The 17880-nt window shown below is 41.1% G+C and overlaps 1 protein-coding gene across 5 annotated transcripts in view; it reads right to left on the bottom strand.

Moving 5' to 3' along the window:
• Nucleotides 1-1506: 1506 nt before the first annotated feature.
• The window catches only part of si:ch211-106a19.1 (uncharacterized protein LOC561797 homolog), a 51461-nt gene continuing 35087 nt past the window's right edge, over nt 1507-17880 (bottom strand). For 4 of the 5 annotated variants that reach the window (XM_034238311.1, XM_034238314.1, XM_034238313.1 and 1 more), the window contains 12 exons: nt 14502-14700; nt 12280-12403; nt 11677-11743; nt 11100-11252; nt 10607-10852; nt 9784-9904; nt 9074-9177; nt 8147-8242; nt 7600-7784; nt 7282-7502; nt 6472-6489; nt 1507-5766 (listed from right to left, as the gene is read on the bottom strand). In XM_034238311.1, the coding sequence (XP_034094202.1) occupies nt 5624-5766; nt 6472-6489; nt 7282-7502; nt 7600-7784; nt 8147-8242; nt 9074-9177; nt 9784-9904; nt 10607-10852; nt 11100-11252; nt 11677-11743; nt 12280-12403; nt 14502-14700 (1677 nt within the window). In that variant the 3' untranslated portion in view covers nt 1507-5623. The remainder of the gene's footprint in view (nt 5767-6471; nt 6490-7281; nt 7503-7599; nt 7785-8146; nt 8243-9073; nt 9178-9783; nt 9905-10606; nt 10853-11099; nt 11253-11676; nt 11744-12279; nt 12404-14501; nt 14701-17880) is intronic. The other variant, XM_034238312.1, reaches the window with a different exon arrangement.

Raw genomic sequence — 17880 nt, 5'->3', positions numbered from 1 at the left:
TTTGGCCTGGAGTACTGGGCCGTTTATTTTAACTGCTCATTAGCATCACCACGTTTCAGGCACATTGTGATGTCATACACATGAACTGAAAAATGACTTTGTTATTATACAAATATGCGCAACACTTTTGATTCATGTGATAGTGGTTGTTTACTGGCCGTCTGCTCCGCTATTGTTCACTTTGGTTTAGAACATTTTTGCTCAATCCTGACCAACATCTCCATCTAGCGGAAGAGAAAATGATGGCATCTATTTTCCATGGAACAACTGTCTGGTTAAACTGTCCTTGCCTTGTTTGAAAACAATTATTTTACAATGTGTTTTCTTACTGGAACGAACAATACATACATTTTCATTACACTGAGTTTTGTATACTTGTCTCAATTCAAAAATATTTGATAATGTTTTGGGGAAATGAAAGACTGATAACCACCTGGTTTTGTGTGTGTGTGTGACTGACAGGGCTTGCTTGCTACTCTGCTATGTGTTTGTTACTCGAGGAGAGGAGAATCTGGCAGCTTGGTGTGGGAGAGACCTTGGGGAGTCAGTTTTCATATAGCTGAGAGAACGTGATCTCACGGACAGCCTGCAATGGCTGTGAAAGAGCACTAGCCTCCCTGAAGGCTGTTACTCCACGGTGCAACAAGCTCTCTGCTTGATTCAGCTTGTGTCTGTTATATTTGGCTGTGGGGGGGAATGAGCATGATCAACAGTTCATTTAAAAATCATGTTTTACTATCTGTGCTGGCACAATCCACATGGGAGTAATCTGCTCTGCTAAGTAGCCCTGTACTGCAGCTCCTCGTGCTCTGCTATGTACCTCTGCACTGGGGTCCAGTGTAGTATGCCTAAGCAGTGCGCGGGAAAAGTATTCAGATACTTTACTTGAGTAAAAGTACTAATACCGCACAGTCATTTCAAGTAAAATAACTGCATCGAGAATAGTAAGTAAATGTACTTAAAGTATTGGGTGTATAAATAGGACTACTCATTGCAGACATTTGTTTTTTTTAAAGATATTGAAATGTGTTTTTTAAATTAAGCAAAAGCAGCCAATTCACATTTTAAGAAGCTGGAATTGTGAAAAAACAATTTATCAAAATGGCTGCCAATTAATTTACTGTTAATCCACTCATGGCTTTAGTTACACTTAAATACAATGTTGGGTGTAGTTGAATGAATAACAAATTATATATATTTTTAATAAGTAACTCATATGTACTTAAGTACAGAACTTGAGTGTAAGTATACTTACACTTACTTTCCGTCACTGGTAGTAATTCAATGCTGCATTGATTTGGAGTTATGGAAGATAACCGGAAAAAAAAATCGAGACTTTTTATAGAAAGATATTCATTTAAAATGTAAGAAGCACTGAAGTCAATGGATTACATAAAAAAGAAAGCCATTGAAAAAGACAAATGCAGACAATCTGAGAAATGTCGTTTAAAGCCATCCCATCTTGTAGCCGCTCAGCATTAAGAAATAAAGCAGGTGGATATCCAGTTTCAACAATAACCACTTTATTATCTTCTTTTTTCATTATTGTGTCTGTCATTTAAAGACAATGTTAACAAGTACAAATCAAGGGAGAAAATACACAATCAAAAAAAAGAAGTAAAACCTCAGTTGATTCTGCAGTTACACCCGAATACACCACGTGTATTTGGGGAGAAAGACAAGTTGTCAAGGCAGGTGAATCACCTTTGACCTCCTAGAACAGGAAGCTGTTGTGTGGCGCCTCATAACTTTTGTCCTATTAACATAACCATCTCACAGAGCTATGAGTCCATCAGAGCAGAAGCAGGGTTCGGTTTAGACAAGGCAAGACATATTTCCCCATCAGTACTTTATTTCTGCCTTAAAACTGAGCAGCATCGAATGAGGAGAAAATGTGTGCCGCATGGGCACTCAAATCCGACTCATTACGCATACAAACAGTATGAAAACACAACATAAGAATAATGGCACCCATGAGAAAGAAAAGCATGACAAATAAAGCTAGGAAATCTCACCATGTTGGATATAGTGAGAACCATGAGAGGGGGGTTATATTAGAAACGTCCCAGAAAGGGAAGGAAGATGAAGAGGCAGATCACACCTTCTAATCACTGCGTTATCACTATGATATAAGTAGGGCAACTATAGGCAAGTCACCATCAAACGCTGAGGTCACGTTATTTGGAAATGCACTGATTAAAACCTAAGACGAGCTCTCTGTTATCATTCAAAATATAACTTATTCTCAATTATAAAATCCTCTAAACACAATATATTTAAGTAACTCTAGTAAAGTCTTCAAAGTGATCGCTGAGAGAGAAAATCACACAATAACTCTTCATTTTCTTCACCGCCATCCAGCAGTGATGTCATGTGTGATGATACAGAATTGACTGTACAATTATCAAGCTAGCAACACATAAAACATCTTGCTCCAATTGTGTTCATCTTTACATGTGACACCCTTGATATTGAGTACACAGCCTCTATACATAGATTGTGTCTATGTACACACTAGGTGTTTGAGTCTGTGTACATATAAAGATTAGAGGAGAACCGAACCTGTATTTATTGAAGTTAGACATTTTGAAAAATATGCCTTTTTGTTAGATACAAAGTTTGACCCTTCTCGTGTAGCATCAATCTTCACATCTATCTTTCAACAACAAATGAGCAAGTGTTTTTCCAAAATGTTGAATTATTCTCTAAGCATGTCTTTCTGAACAAGAGATTTAGGGATTGATCAAACTGCGCTCGTCCATAAAACAAAAGTGCAATACAACCTTTTATGTAAATGAGTAGAAGCATCATCCGTGCAAAGAAGCAATCAATCATTCATTATCAAATCATTAACTAATGGGAAATGTCACATTTTGACCAGACCATATTGTTGTATCTCCTTCACCATATTAATGTCTTCAGTCTGTCCAGTGCATTTTGTACATCTGTATGGCCTGCACATCAGAGAAACTGCCACATGTGTTAATCTGTGAAACCACTGAACCACAAGTACTAATGTGCTAGTATCAACAAATCTATAAAAAAATATTTTCAGTTTGTTAAGACAGTTTTGAAATATAAAATAAGAGATCTGCAGCCAAATTGAGTTAACATCCATCTTTGCAGCATCAATCCTGATTCAAAATTAACAATACAGCAAATCAGGCTCATTCAATCGAAGTGTTTCTAGACTGTACAGATAACACAATTCTCAGATTAGTATAATTACATTTTACAATATCATTCTTTTATCACAAAATATCCACACAAATAGACCAGACGGTAGATACAATACCTCCAGCCTTGAATTCTACATTCCTAACATTGATTAGAAAAAAAATACTCACTGGTTTTCAAAACTCTCCGTAGATGTGTAGTGCACGGGCCAGGGGACACTTTCCCTTCTTCAGTCAATTAACGACAACAGACTGAGGGGTAACTTAGTGAGCCGATCCCAGATCAGTGTGTCCACAAACACTGAGTGAGAGGTCTACATGTTAGTTGTGTTGAGCCTGGAGCGGCCGCTGGAGAGTCACCTGAGGTCGGGGCTACAGGAACCAGCCCTGCCTGCCTATATAACCTTTGACCTTGTTTCAGCTGACCTCTGGAGCCTCAGAGAAACCGCTCCAGTCTCTGGTTCTGGCGTAGAGCAGGGGTGTCCAAACTTTTTTCACCGAGGGCCACATACACAAAAATATACCAAGACCTGGGCCACTCACTAGACTAGAGGTATACTGCCCCATTAGTTCAGTTATAAGTTAGCAAAATCAATCAAATGTAGGTCACTTGTGTGTGTTAGCAGCTCATCCCTTCAAACAGAAGCTCAGATTGATTATAATAAGGAGAAATAGGAAGGGTGTATTTCAAGCTTGTTATGTAAATAAGTTATTAGGCTTTTTTCTTATCAACTAAGATATGTTAGAAAATGTTTCCAACTTTAATTGACTGAATTTATTTGAAAGGTGGTCTTATTAACACATGAATACTACGGTGTAATATATTGTTACATTTATAAGTACAATATAAGAAAAGCACAAGTTTCATTTGTGGGCCATATTCCATTATACTTTTTTAATTTGCTGAGGGCCGATTCAAAATGGTCCGCGGGCCGCATTTGGCCCCCAGGCCGTAGTTTGGACACCCCTGGCGTAGAGCCTCACACACTCACACACTAGAGTGATCACCACACTGTTTGCACTGTGTGGTGATCACCGGGAGTCTCGGTGCTTTGGTGTGTGTAGTTTGAACGACCACTGAGAATTAAGTCACTGAAAATGTTCACCAAGGATACGGTATGTGTTGCTATGGGAGAGCACCAGAGGACAAGGTAAAGTACAGAGTGAATGTTCTCATCAGCAACACAGAGATATGTACCTATGATCTACCACAGTGGTAAGTGCTTATTCAGTTCTTTGATGGAGATATTAAGGTGATATGGATGTTCGGTATGGATGTGTTACAAAGGATGCACCGCTGCAGGGACTTTGTTAATCAGAAATGCAAATCGAAGATGTGTGAAGCATGTCATATGAAAGGAATTAGCATTTCTACATGGAGTCTTTTTGACTAGTTTACAGACTGTAAGGAAAACATTCATTTTTTACGCAGTGCTGCATTATTCATCACTTCAGACAACCCTAATCAAATATTACCGGTTGGTTATGGAGACCCAAAGTGTTAACCATCTAATAAACAAGACATTATGGAGTAAACAATCACATTACAAAATGTAATAAAGCCGTACAGTTGTGAAGTAACCCATTACATTTAAATAACACATCGTCTTTTAAATAATTTCAGACAGAGTTAATTGCGATTAAGTATTCAGTTTTTCACAATATCCTTTTCCAAAATCTGTATTACAATGTCACTTTTCTCAGTGACTGTTTTACAACCACTTTTAAAAGGAATACTACAATGTCATAGCTATAAATGATAACACTCAACTAACGATCGCAGGATGAAACAACACTTCATTCGGTTTACAGAGCTGTGTATACAAATGCTTGCATTACTTCACAAGGTCTTGCTTGGGTTACCTTTTTTTTTTATCTATATATTTTTCACTGACTTGTTTAATTAAGTTTGAACACTTTGTGTCTGCATAATTGATACCAATATCTAATACACTTATAGGTTTAGACGGTCTTAGCATCTTTCCTAAACAACTAAAAGAGGCAAATAATGAGCACTTCAATCAATCCTGTGAAGAAAAAGAGGGAAGTCATTAAATATTTATTCCGGTATAATCTTAATTGTGCTGAATGAAACGGAGGATCAGGACACATTGTATTATCTTGAGCTTCTTTGATATCTGGTCAAATCTCTTAAATGTGATGAACCCAGGAGAGTACATTGTGAGTAAGATTTATGGAACACCTGATTTCAGGAGAGTGCAGGTGCATTTGTTCCGTGGTGTTAACACTCCAACTGCATCTCTCTGCTGCTTCAGCATAGTGTCACAGATTCAGGGAACAACCCTTCTTTTCCCCGTAGTAAAAACAGTGTACATTTGGAGGTATTCTCATGCTCACTAAAGGTCCACATGGTGCTCATAAGCCAGCTACGGACCAGAGGCAGAGTTTCCCCTGTGTGCTGAGGATAGGAGAGGTGAGCTCCTGGGTTAGAAGATGTTAGAACACATGCTCCAGTCCTGTCTTTCCTTTGCCTCCCAGTAACCTCCCTTGTACACAAAGTTTGTCTCTCCGGTGACTGAGTCCCTCCTCTGGTGAAACCACAGCGGCTGGTAGCCTTCGTATTCTTTTCCTGTGGAAGAAGCACAGGTGTTACCCAATCGCTGTCATTAACATCGCACCCTAATGGAAAGGCCACAGTTGCAGGAGATTCACTGAGCGAGCAATTTGCCTTCATACATATGCATCTACAGGGAGAGCAATCGATGGCTGTGCATTTGAGATGGATCACAGCTCTATACCATGTGACGGGCATGAGACCTGGTTCAATTCAAGGGGAATATTTTAACCATAGTTTTGGAACTCCCTTAACTACATAATGAGTGTGTTTCTTGATACAGAAACCACGTCAAAAGAGGGCGAGATTGCAGCACAGCAAACAGCTCATGTTGTGTTTCCCTTTATAAATACACAATGTAGATTTAACTCAGATGAACAAAGCATCCGTTTACCAGAAAAGTGCCCATAAGCATTGGAATAGACAGGATAAAGATGATGCAGTTCAAACGAATCACTCGCTAATGTGGCTTCACCATTAAGAATACTCACAGATTTTAGAGTTGTTTCTGTTATTTTATGTATCTTATTATTTCTAAATGAAAATGTATGCAGGAAAAAGTCTCAAGTCATTTTCTGGAGAAGTTGACATGAGAGGGGTATCATGCAGTTCCCACACAGAGGACACACTTAAGGAGTGTGTGTGTGTGTGTGTGTGTGTGTGTGTGTGTGTGTGTGTGTGTGTGTGTAACATAGGGGGCACAGGGCAACCTCAACTCACCAGAGTCATATTCACACTCTGACCATCAATAGAGGGAGGAAAAGAAAGACACGTCATGGGTACATCAAATACAATCAATACACACACACACACACACACACACACACACACCACTTCAGGGGACATTACATTGACTTACATGCATTTCCTGGAGACTTATCCTAACCTTAACCATAACCAACACATGCCTAACCCTTAACCTTACCCTAAACGTAACCAAGTCTTCACCCTAAAATTAATGATTCCCCTCATGGGGACCTCCATTTTGTCCCCATAAGGGAGGCGAGTCCCCACACGTGACCGTGTAAACAGATTTAGGTCCCCACAAGTATAGTAATGCTAGGCCACACACATACACACACACACGATGATAAGTTCTCTGCGTAAATACTACTACGATTGGTAGACCGTAAGAAATTATCCCACATAAATAAATGACTTATTATTTTTATAACAGCTACTACATATTATTCATTTATTGTAATGCTTTAATTTGAAGTCGGTCTTGTCTGTTTGCCCCAGTAATTATTGTCCTAATATACACTACACGTTATGGATATGCAGCTTTAAACAGCCTCAAATGTAAAATACAACATCATTCGGATGAACATAAATATGTGAAACTTAATGGCAATAGAAGGACGACGAAGACATTTCTTTGTACTGATCATGTTGCTGCTATGCAGGAAATGAAAGGCACTTTTACTCCTGGAACCTAAAAAACCTCCCACTACCCGCTAATCTAAGTGATTTGATTAGCACTTCTTTGCTCTGTATCACACGCCACACGTTCTGTTCTCCTTTTCATACCTTCATCCAGAGCGTCTGAGGCGTCCGCTTCCCTCCTCCTCCTCACGGCCCTTTGTTTCTCCTCCAGCCTCTGTTTCTCTGAGTTTGCCTCGTCCCACCGGCCGTCTTCCATCAGCCGCTGGTCCGGCCTCAGGCGACTGTCGGTGACTCCCACTGCGTCCTCCTGCTCGTTCAGGGTCAGTGCCAGCGCTGAGAAGAAGTACATGTTCTCCGCATTGTCCCTGAGAGAGCAAGAGGAAATGAATGGGAGTTACACAGCATCATGCTGTACAATCGAGGATATGTACAAACAAAGGTCTTGAGGCCGATGAGACTTACGGTAAAGGGTATTTCTTCCACAGCAGCTTGGGGGACAGTGTCTGATAGACGGTCTTCTGTTTGCCCTCAGAGCCACTGCCCCCCCGGCTGCTCTGAAGGATCTTGGCACTCTCAATTTTATCATCCCACGTACCGGACAGGACGTAGTGCGCCTGGCCCCCACTGTCTGCCACTACACCTGTAACCTGGAAAGAGCAAAGGGAAATAAGAACAATGACTAAAGGGAATACAGAAACTAAAGCAGGCTTTCTTTCTGGGAGTCAAACTGTATCACCATGTCCTTTACTCCCAATGATAGGCAATCCCCTTGGGAGGACACGAGTACATTTGCATTACATTATCCGTCACTACCAAATAAGACAGGATTGTGCTCCATGTTAAATCATTCAAAAGGAGGTTACCTCGCTGCAATGTGACCTAATACCTCATATAGTACATATATATGTGTTGGTACTGTCCAGCAGGAGGCAGCATCCGACAAATGAACCCCTCGTAATATGACGTCATGCCAAGGTCGGGTATATAAGTGAGGAAAGGATGCATTTACCTTCCGTGGAACGTCCCTGGAGAAATAACTGTAGGGAGAGAACTTGAGCTGACAGGTCTCCTTGGTTCTTTGATTCACAATCTCAATGTCCCCCGACTGTAAACATACAGACACACACACAGAGGGAGAGAGATAAACACACACAGAGAATGATAGCATATCTACGCTATTAACAGTGTGTTCAAAGCAGAGACAGAAAAGTATTCTGACCGATTACAGCACTCTTTGATTTCATTCATATATAAAGACATTTTTAAATGTTATAGAGCAGTTTTGATGAGGTTCCCATATTGTTTGCAAGGTATCAGTGATAGTGATTGGCTATGGGGCGGGACATCTCTAAGCAGTTAAACAATCACAACAGAGCCGGCCAGCTAACCAATCAGAGCAGACTGGGCTCTGGTTTCAGACAGAGGGTGAAAAGAGGTGCTGCAGCACAGGGAGTATGAGGAAAATAAAGAGCCTTTTGAAAGATTAAAGCATGGAGACATGTCCCAGTAGAGGCACATCATATAAATAACAACCTGGAAATTAGCATAATAGGGCTCCTTTGAATGTATTCCATATTTTTCTTACAAGGCTACACACAAACATGACACACAGCACACGTTGACAGGAAAAAAGAAAATAAGAAAATACTTCTAAACAATAGTTCCAGCACACAGATGTGAAGCGCCTCCCCCTATATAACTGGGGCAACTCAAAGAAAATATAGGCTATTATTTGAGTGTGTTATTAGAGATCAAAGCTGAACACAAATCCCTAGAGATGTTCCTTATTCATGTGCTGAGCTTTTACTCTCATATTCACACTGCTTTAACACAGGAGAAAAACATCTATAGGCTACTCAGAGGCATTAAGGCTGTGGGTTTACAGCTGTGGAATAATGGCTACCAATAAGAGACAACAACACAACAGATAACAGACCTGGTCGATCCACAGCTTGCCCACAATGATGTTGTGAACTGTGGAGGTGACCTTTCTCCACACGTAGTGGTTCCCGCTGGAGTGGAAGTGCAGGTGAATGGCACCTGGGGAGGGACAAGGACAAAAGAGAGAACACATATCACAGCTGCTTTGTTCTCAATGTGCAATGCTGAATAGTGATGTGTTAGTTCTGTTGTGCTGGTGTTAAAATGGTTTCATCACACATCATCTAACACATTTGTGTGCAGGCAATACGTTTCCATCTATTTCCAGTGTGGTCTAACGCTGAAAGATTGATAACATGCGTTTCACCATAAACGCTTTCCACTTAAGAGTTTCTATAACATGGCACGTCGCAGCAGGCATATAACAAGAAGGGGGAGAGGGCGGATGGATCCCACCGGCTGGACCTGCATCTATCAAACCTGCCATCAATCTGAGCCAACAGACCCCTGCTCTCTGCTGCCCCAGTGCTGAGCTCCCTTTATACCCATACTTTATGTATGTGTCAGAAGGGTCATAAAACCCTCCTGATTCATTTTCACACCCTTTCATCTGGCTTCATAGTGTGTGGAAGACAGCTCTCAAGTGGGTTGTGGAGTCCTTCTTAAGCAAACTCTGCCTCGTAGGCCAGCTGCACATTTGCATAAAGGAACCTTTATTTACACATACAGTTTGTCGGCTTCTCCGCTGAGTATAACATGTCTTACCCAGAGGCATTATGGAGAGGTATTTGCCGCGGAACTTGCTGGCGATGGTGATTTCCTGCCACAGGGTCCAGCCTCGTTGGGAAATCACATGATGAGCAGCAGCAGGGGGGTGATGGCTCACCTTAGAGGATAGATACACATGAAGGTAAAGTATATTGATATGAGCAGCACACAACCTTAGTATAGTTGCCAGTGTTATGTTAGAAACGTATAGTATGGCTCCCCAGCACATAGAAACAGCCGGATTCTTACTTGCGTATGTTGGGTCATTTGCATAATTAGGATAAATTGCATCAATCAGCAATAATTAGCATATCCTAGTTGATACAAATTGCTTGGCCGATTTATACAATGTGTAAGTGGTTTGGTAATTATTGAGGATGCTGAATGCATTTCTGACATTTTCAGGATCCAAATATGGATATTTAAACCAGAAAGTGGCCATATTTGTATTCTTGGTGGGCTGACTTTGACTACTATGAGTAGTGTTGCGACGATTAGATATAGAGCACAATATGAAAATGATTACCTCTTCTGTGGACAATTTATTTTCAAATCTATTAGCAGTTTGTCCAATCCAGATGATCCAGAGTCCCCTATAACTTCAAAACCAATCCAAAATTCAAAATCAGCCCACAGGGTTTACAAAAGTGGCCCCCTACTGGTGAAAACCGCCATTTTGGGTCCTGTAATGTCAGAAATGTATCCAGAATCCTCAATAACACTCAAAACCAACTAGAGGCCACAAGACTATTTTGTGTAGAGCAGGCTGACGTTGTGTGCATTGTGTGAAAGCATAAACTCCCTGCTGCCATGCCCCTACCTGCTCACACAGCGAGCGATAGCCGAACTCCTCCCGTCGATCGAGTTCGTAGGTCTCGCCCAGGAGGGGGTTGAAGGGCTTTGCTGTCCGGTGGATCGTGGTGGAGTAGGACGACACGGAGAAGGCAGCGACGAGGCACATCTGCTCCAGGGACGAGTCGCAGCGCGCCGCCTTGTCCAGAAGCTCGTGATACTCCAGGTCCTCGGAGAGACGCTGCAGCATGGACAGAGGCTCGTTGAAGTTCACCTGAGTGAGAGGGACAAAAAGATGAAGCCTCATGCAATAGTCCATAAAATGTTGATACCCTCACTAGGCAACAGCAGACATATTAGCTGGTAAAACGTAATATTATTATAATGTCAATTCAGAAGGCTTTCTTGGACAATGTTTACCTCTGTAGATTACATTGTGCTCAAATGTGAGTGTTTTCTTAATTTAAGATTATTTGGCTAGTTTAAACTTCAAGTTCAGTGTTAGGAGGATCCCTACTTACAGGCATGGGGATTTTGGAGAGCTCCTTGCCGATGCAGTTCTTCATGATGCTCCACAAATTGAGGGAGTAGTTGGGCTTGTCTGGGACTCGAGTCCTCCTCTGTCTGCAGGGCTGCAGCTCCTTCGCAGACACATCCTTATGACCTGGAGACATCTGAGATTACATGGAAAAGGGAAAGGGTTGAGATTAAGGAGGTGGTCTTTTTTAGAAATACTACAAGCTTCATGGTCAGCTTGGCAGTATAAGTTGAGATTGAGTTACAGAGCGAGGGAGAAAAGGAGGAGAGCGAACAGAGGACACAGATGGGTTGGAGAGAGGAAGAAGCAAGGGAGAGTTGGGGGGAGAGAAGTGCAGATGTTTGATTCATATTTAGTGCTATGAAGCAGCCGTCTATCTTTGGCACCACAAAGATAAAGGCTGTGTGTGTGTGTGTGTGTGTGTATGTGTGTGTGTGTGTGTGTGTGTGAGAGTACAAATGACTGCAAGACAGGAAAGAGGGACTATGAGGGAAGAAGGATATATGCATACATTGATGAGCTGCGAGTCCTGCAGTCAGACTATCTAGAGAGACACTTACGTTGTTGTCCTGGTTCCAGTCGTTGGGCTGACCTCCGCTCGCTCCACTCAAATTACTCTGAGATCGCCTGAAATTAAAATATTTTCTACAATGAGCACAATACAAATACTTTCAAGGGGAGCAACCACCTTACTGCGTATAACAGAGGAATGCTGTGTAACCGTTTCCATCACTCTTAATGGTGCTACTAGAGTTATTGGATATGTTGCAGAGATGAGCCATAACAATAACAAGATAACACTAAAAGTACTTTTTAAAGAAACAGTGAAAGCACAAGCTCTGCAAAAACAATCGTAATCGCCAGTAAGAGACGGGCTTCAATGCTGAAAACAATGCATTGCTATGCTTTAAAAATCCTTGGTTTATTTTCTGCAGGAAAGAAGACAGGTGTTCTCTGTATAACTAAAAAGTGAAGGGCACAACACTTGTTTGTTTTCACTTTGATCCTCAGTTGTTCAGCTGTCAGCCTGTCAAATTCACTATTATGACAAATTAGAGCATCCAAAGAATGTTTTAATAAAAGACTACATGTTAAAACTCAACTCTCATCCCTTTATCTGTCTTTGAAAATAAAGAAATATTGGATCTCTGTGTGTGACGGACCTCTGCTGTGTGTTCTCTGTGGCAGTCACTGTGATGAATGCAGGGGAATCCTCCATGGCGTCAAAGTACTCAGTATCCCCATCTTCATCACTCGCCTCTTCTTTGTGCAGCCTCTCACTCCCTCCTGTCAACACATATACCTTGGTGAGTCAACGGAAACAGCATCCAAAACTAGCAGAGCCATCACATGGTGGTGAGTTTGTATCCGACAGAATTCAGAGGAGAGCGGCGTGTAATCACGTACCCATGGCCGGCCGTTAATCACGGAATAATCAGCTTAGTTAAATTGGCAATGTTCCCGCTGGTTAACTAGCCTGAAGGATGCACACTCCTCAGGATGTGCAGTATCCAACATTCAATAAGAGTACTTTCTAATGAAAGTAAAATAATTAAGGATAAACGACCATGTTCAGTGAGTAAAACACAAGTCAGATCAGGTGACTGTACTTTCAGGAAATAGTAGCTTTTCACCTTAAAACAAGCTTCTATTCAAGCCTATTTATCAAGGTGCCTGCATAACACACAACATGAGTTATGCTGTCTCGAAATAAGCTTACCGTAACAGCCAGCATTGCTGTGTATAAATGACAGAACACTTAAAATCCAGATATTTAAAAAAACAACAATCGTTTTTTTTTTCAGCACCTTCCAAATCCCACATTTGTACGATGTTTTTCCTCTATGGTTGAGGGGGAAACCAGTGACAGCAACTTTTAACAACTTGTTGACTGTTGAGTAAAGATTGCCTTCATGGTAATAGAGACTTTGATTGGTGGTAAGAGAAGAAACTTGAACATTTTTCTCCTGTTTTTTTTGGGGGGGGTTCAGGGTTCAGGATTTAATACAGATAGCAAGAGAGATGCAACAACGGTCCCTGGCTGTACACAAAGCAGCGACTTCAGGGATCCCGCTCAGCATCTAAAGCCCTAAGCAATGGGCAGAGTTGGGTGTAACGCGCCACAAAGTAACGGAGTAGTGTAACGCGTTACTTTTATAATTTAGTAATCGCACTACAGTTACTAACATTGCCCCGACACGCGTTACTTCGTTACTTTTATAAAATAATCACACTCACTGACAGACAAGAGGGGTTTCCGCCGCAGGTTTATATACATGTAGGCCTATGTAATCTGCGCGACTTGCGGGACCACATCTCCACGTGCAGTGCTGCATAAACATGGCTGAGTCTTCTCATCTGTAAACTCCCTCAACGGGGCCGCTCGCTCTCTTTTGTTGATCGCCCTCTCACGGGTGAACAGTTCAATGTCCCGCTTCATTGTAGGAATTTTGCCATGTCTCTTTAGTTTGACCATCTCTGTTACTAAGTTATGGAATACTAAATAAATAAGTAATTAGATAACTTACCGTTATGCGCTCATAAAGAATGATAAGAATAATGCGTCTTGAACTGGTTTCATTAATTAGTGTCTTGACGTTTCACAGACTGTTAGCTTGTTGTGGTAGGCTGGTAGCCTATTTTAGAGCATATACAAAGAAAGACTTGTGTTATGTCTTCCTTAATGCAATAGTAATTGGGGGGCAAGTGGAGTCTCGCAGAGGCAAAACTGTGGCGCGCTTACACTGTAGGTGCGCCGCAGTCTGCGTGATCTGCCTGTAGGGAGGGGCGGGCCGGCCCTGCGAGTAAAGTAACAGTAAAGTAACGAGTTACTTAATGTAGAGAGTAACGAAGTAGTGTAATATATTACTTTTTTTTAGTAACGACCCCATCTCTGGCAATGCTTGTCCAGTTTCTTAGACCGTCACTAGTACACCTCTCCATCGATCATTTCTTCTTTCCTGTTACTTAATGCTCAGCTTTTATTAAGTTACACCAGTTCCTGTTTTGCTATTGAGTTGTGCTGTCATTTCTCAGTAGGGTTAGGTCATGAGGTCGCAAAAATCAATAGGTTTCTTCCTCTTGCATGATGTGCACAACAAATGTGTTTCCAGCCCAGGCGTCTGTTTTCCACATGTTGTTGAGAGCTATGCAAACAAGAAAATAAATAATTGGATGGACAGATTAACAGAAGAGTGCACATGACATACAGTCGTTGGTAAAGGTAATTACAATCTCTAAATTGGAGATAATCCAAACCTTCTGACACAACTTTAAATATCCTTCCTCAGAATGAGTACTGTATCTAGCCTGAGGTCCGACTCCCACATGACTTTAAGCCAGTCTACATTGGGGGCCCACAGGAGTAACCAACAGCCCATCTTACCCTTGTTGGCGGTGGGGGCGCTGGGTGTGGTGGAGACCAGCGTGGGGGCTTCTCTCCACGCTCGCTCCAGGCTGTTGTGCTGCTTGGCTAGCTGCTCAATGGTCTCCTCTAGGTGGGTCCGCTGCTCCCGCTCATACTGCAGCGCGCGCTGCCATCTCCGACTGTGAGTCTCTGCGAGGTCCAAGAAGTCTCGACACGCCTGGGGGAACACAAACACACAGACAGCACCGAACGTTTAGTTTCTAAAAAATACAATCTAAAAATATTTTATTTTTAAATACATTTTGATATTCTTAATTCTCAACAATGTGCGAGTGGCTTTCAACTTAAAATGACTTGCAGGTCAGATTTTTGCATCTAAAGTAGAGACAGACATTTTTTCAACTTCCCGCAAGTGGTAGCTACTTACATTATACACGACGGTTCAAATCCAATTATTTACCGGCCAAAGCCATTCCCTCTTTCAATCAACATTTACCTCTTAATGCTAACTTACTATTTATACTATAATGATACAATATTTGATCACTTTTTTCCTGACAGCGTACAACAGAGAGAGAGAAGAGTGGTATAGAAACATATTAAAAGACATGCTTGCCAATAACTGTAATCAAGGTTAATTATCGCCATTGTTTGGAGCAATCATCAATATGTTAATATCGGTCTGCTCCTTGCTGTGTGAAATGTATCTCTGAATAACATGATTCATATCAGTGAATGAAGAGCTAAGGTTAAATATCTGATTGCATAGCAGTCTATATTTAAGTCCAGTGGGGACATCATTGTTGCTGCCTCGCTTTCACTGCTGAGAGGTTACTTCAGATCAGAAATATTTTGCATGTCAGCGTTTGTCTGACAGCCTCGCATCGCAGTGGGCTCGAAGGACAATGAACCTACTTAACACCTCACAGCTGAGGACACGCTGGATGAAATTGTCATGTGACAGTCATTGAGCTGTCAGCATTGTTTCTGAATAATCTCTTGGAAACTGCTTTATTGCAATCAAGCATTTTGTTGAATTGTCATTGTTCTCGTTGTTCTTCCCAGCAACACGTGATAACATTTGTTCCACTCAGTGCAGGAAATGTCTCTTTGGATCCGGAGCAAAACGGGCGGCTAAGTGTAAGCTTTTAGATAAAGTTTGGACTGCGGGCAGCGAGCTGGAGGGACGAATGTGTCTCAAAAGTAATCTCTGTTCTCTGGAAGGTGAGAGCGCAGTATCACTTTGAGGCAGCAGGACGAAAAACAAGGATCTGCTAACACTGAACTCTTGAGTGTTAATCTGTCTAAAAGTGCTTTCAGCCATTGTTCAAATGAAGCATATCTATCTTACACACAATCAGAATATAACAATGATACACAGCTGTTGTCACTTTTTGAAGAAGTTTGAAATTATGTTATATTTCTAAATACATTCATTATGTGTAATTTCAGGTCTTTAATCTTCCTTAGCAACCTAATTCAAAAAAGATATTGCTGTACAATTTCCCATATTAAATTATTATGATTATTGGACTTTCTTTTGTCATTTGACATACTGTAGTATAATTGAAGTTGTCTTGCTGTCTTGATCACACTGACATTGACGCACACTTGGCCAACGCAGAGAGAAGAGAAATCAGGAACAGATCCAAGAAATACCACTTGATTGGTAAAACTACAATTTAAGATGAACTATATATTACTTTTACAATATCATCATTATGTCATGCCCTACATGTAGCTATGCTGAGTTTTCTGATCCTTCACAGAGAGTTATAGTGTTATGTTTGTATTTATATGATCATTTACAGTAAATCTATTTAGCTACATCACAAACCAAAAACAAATGTGTCCTCCAGCAATACTCTTTTATAACTATTATTGTTGTTAGGGAATAATTTGCTTAGGTATTCAACCTTCGACACAGTTCATCGTGTTCTCTCTTTACCGTCTCTTTTCCCATGGCATGGTTCTACGGCCTTGGGTATTGCTGCTATCTCTCTTAAGGAGGAGCAGCTTGGGCGCATTGTTGTTGCCAGTCTATGACAGAGCACAAGCCGCTATGAGTTGTTTACTGTTCAGGGACGTAGCTTCCCTGGCGCACATTCTTTTCTATTGACGAGAGCTCTAGTTAGATTCAGGGTCCATATTGCTTTAGTCTCACTGATGAAGAATGTTGATTTTTACACTCTGAACTAGTTAAAACCTTGAGCTACAGAAAGGGTTCTTCAGAATTGGTTTGGCAACCGCTGTGTCAACTCGTGACACACCGTCTTGTCAATTCTCCGTCCGTAACTCCAAATAAACCGTCAGTGTTTACCACCAAAGCTCCAGCTCTCCTCGTGCCTCTTGAGTCCTGTTTCCAATTGCTTCAGAAGTTTCCCCCACAATTGTAATGGAGTCCAAATGAGACGTTTCAAGCAAGTGGGAGTGTGTCGGAGAGAAAGGAATTTTAATAATTCCCTATGTTTGATGTAATTCCAGGAGGCCTGCAGTGTTTCGTCTAATATGTAAGAATATAATTTGTTACCATGAAATCTACCTTAAGAGTAATTATGCCAGTGGCAACAACTTTTGGTTAAAGTATTTTTGTGCAACAGTTTTTTGAAGGCCTTATATAAATAACTATTTAATCAGAACTTCCTGTAAATGTATTACTTAACTCTAAAGGTAAACAATCATCTTGTTGCGAGAAAGTTACTAATCATTTTATTAAGTCTAATGTATTTTAATGTTGTAATTTCATTATAGGTTTAGAATACTGAAATTATAAACATACCTACTCTTTACAAAAGTTACATTTCAGTGGCTTTAGATAAATTAGAACATAACTTTTCCTCAAACAATCAATTGAAACCCCACCACTTCCGATAGTAAAATCATCCTTACCTCCAGCAGTCCTGAATGAACATAATTGTCTGAGCCTCAGTTTAAATGTAAGAAGTGCACGTGACATTGTGGTCCACTTCCTCAGAGTTAAACACGATATGAAACTCAACACTGACGTAGAAAGTGTGATAGTTCCTTTTTGAATTAATGCTGAGTCTCAGGTTGAAACAGACTGCATGTGACTTCCGTTGGGGGGGAAGACAAGACAAAGGCCAAAATAGAATGTGCGTGGAAAAGGGCTTACGGTGGCATCAACAGATCTCAGTGTCAGATTGGGAAGTTCTGAATGAGTGACGTAGACAAGAGTACAATGAACTTGAGTAATAGGTAGGTGTGATAAAGGCACACACACACACGGCAAAAGCCTGGATTCAATGTCACACATGGCGAGTTACATCACCACTAAATGAACTAAAGCAACCATCTCCTCGAACGAGGGTCAGATCACAGAGAACATGCAGGGGTGTCTTATCGTTATGACCTCTTTCTTCCCTCAACCACTCCTCCT

This window comes from Gymnodraco acuticeps, unplaced genomic scaffold (assembly GCF_902827175.1).
Source record: "Gymnodraco acuticeps unplaced genomic scaffold, fGymAcu1.1, whole genome shotgun sequence".
In the NCBI taxonomy this organism is placed as follows: Eukaryota; Metazoa; Chordata; class Actinopteri; order Perciformes; family Bathydraconidae; genus Gymnodraco; species Gymnodraco acuticeps.
The sequence above is the reverse complement of the archived record's forward strand: the minus strand, read 5'-3'. Positions and strand labels throughout refer to the sequence as shown.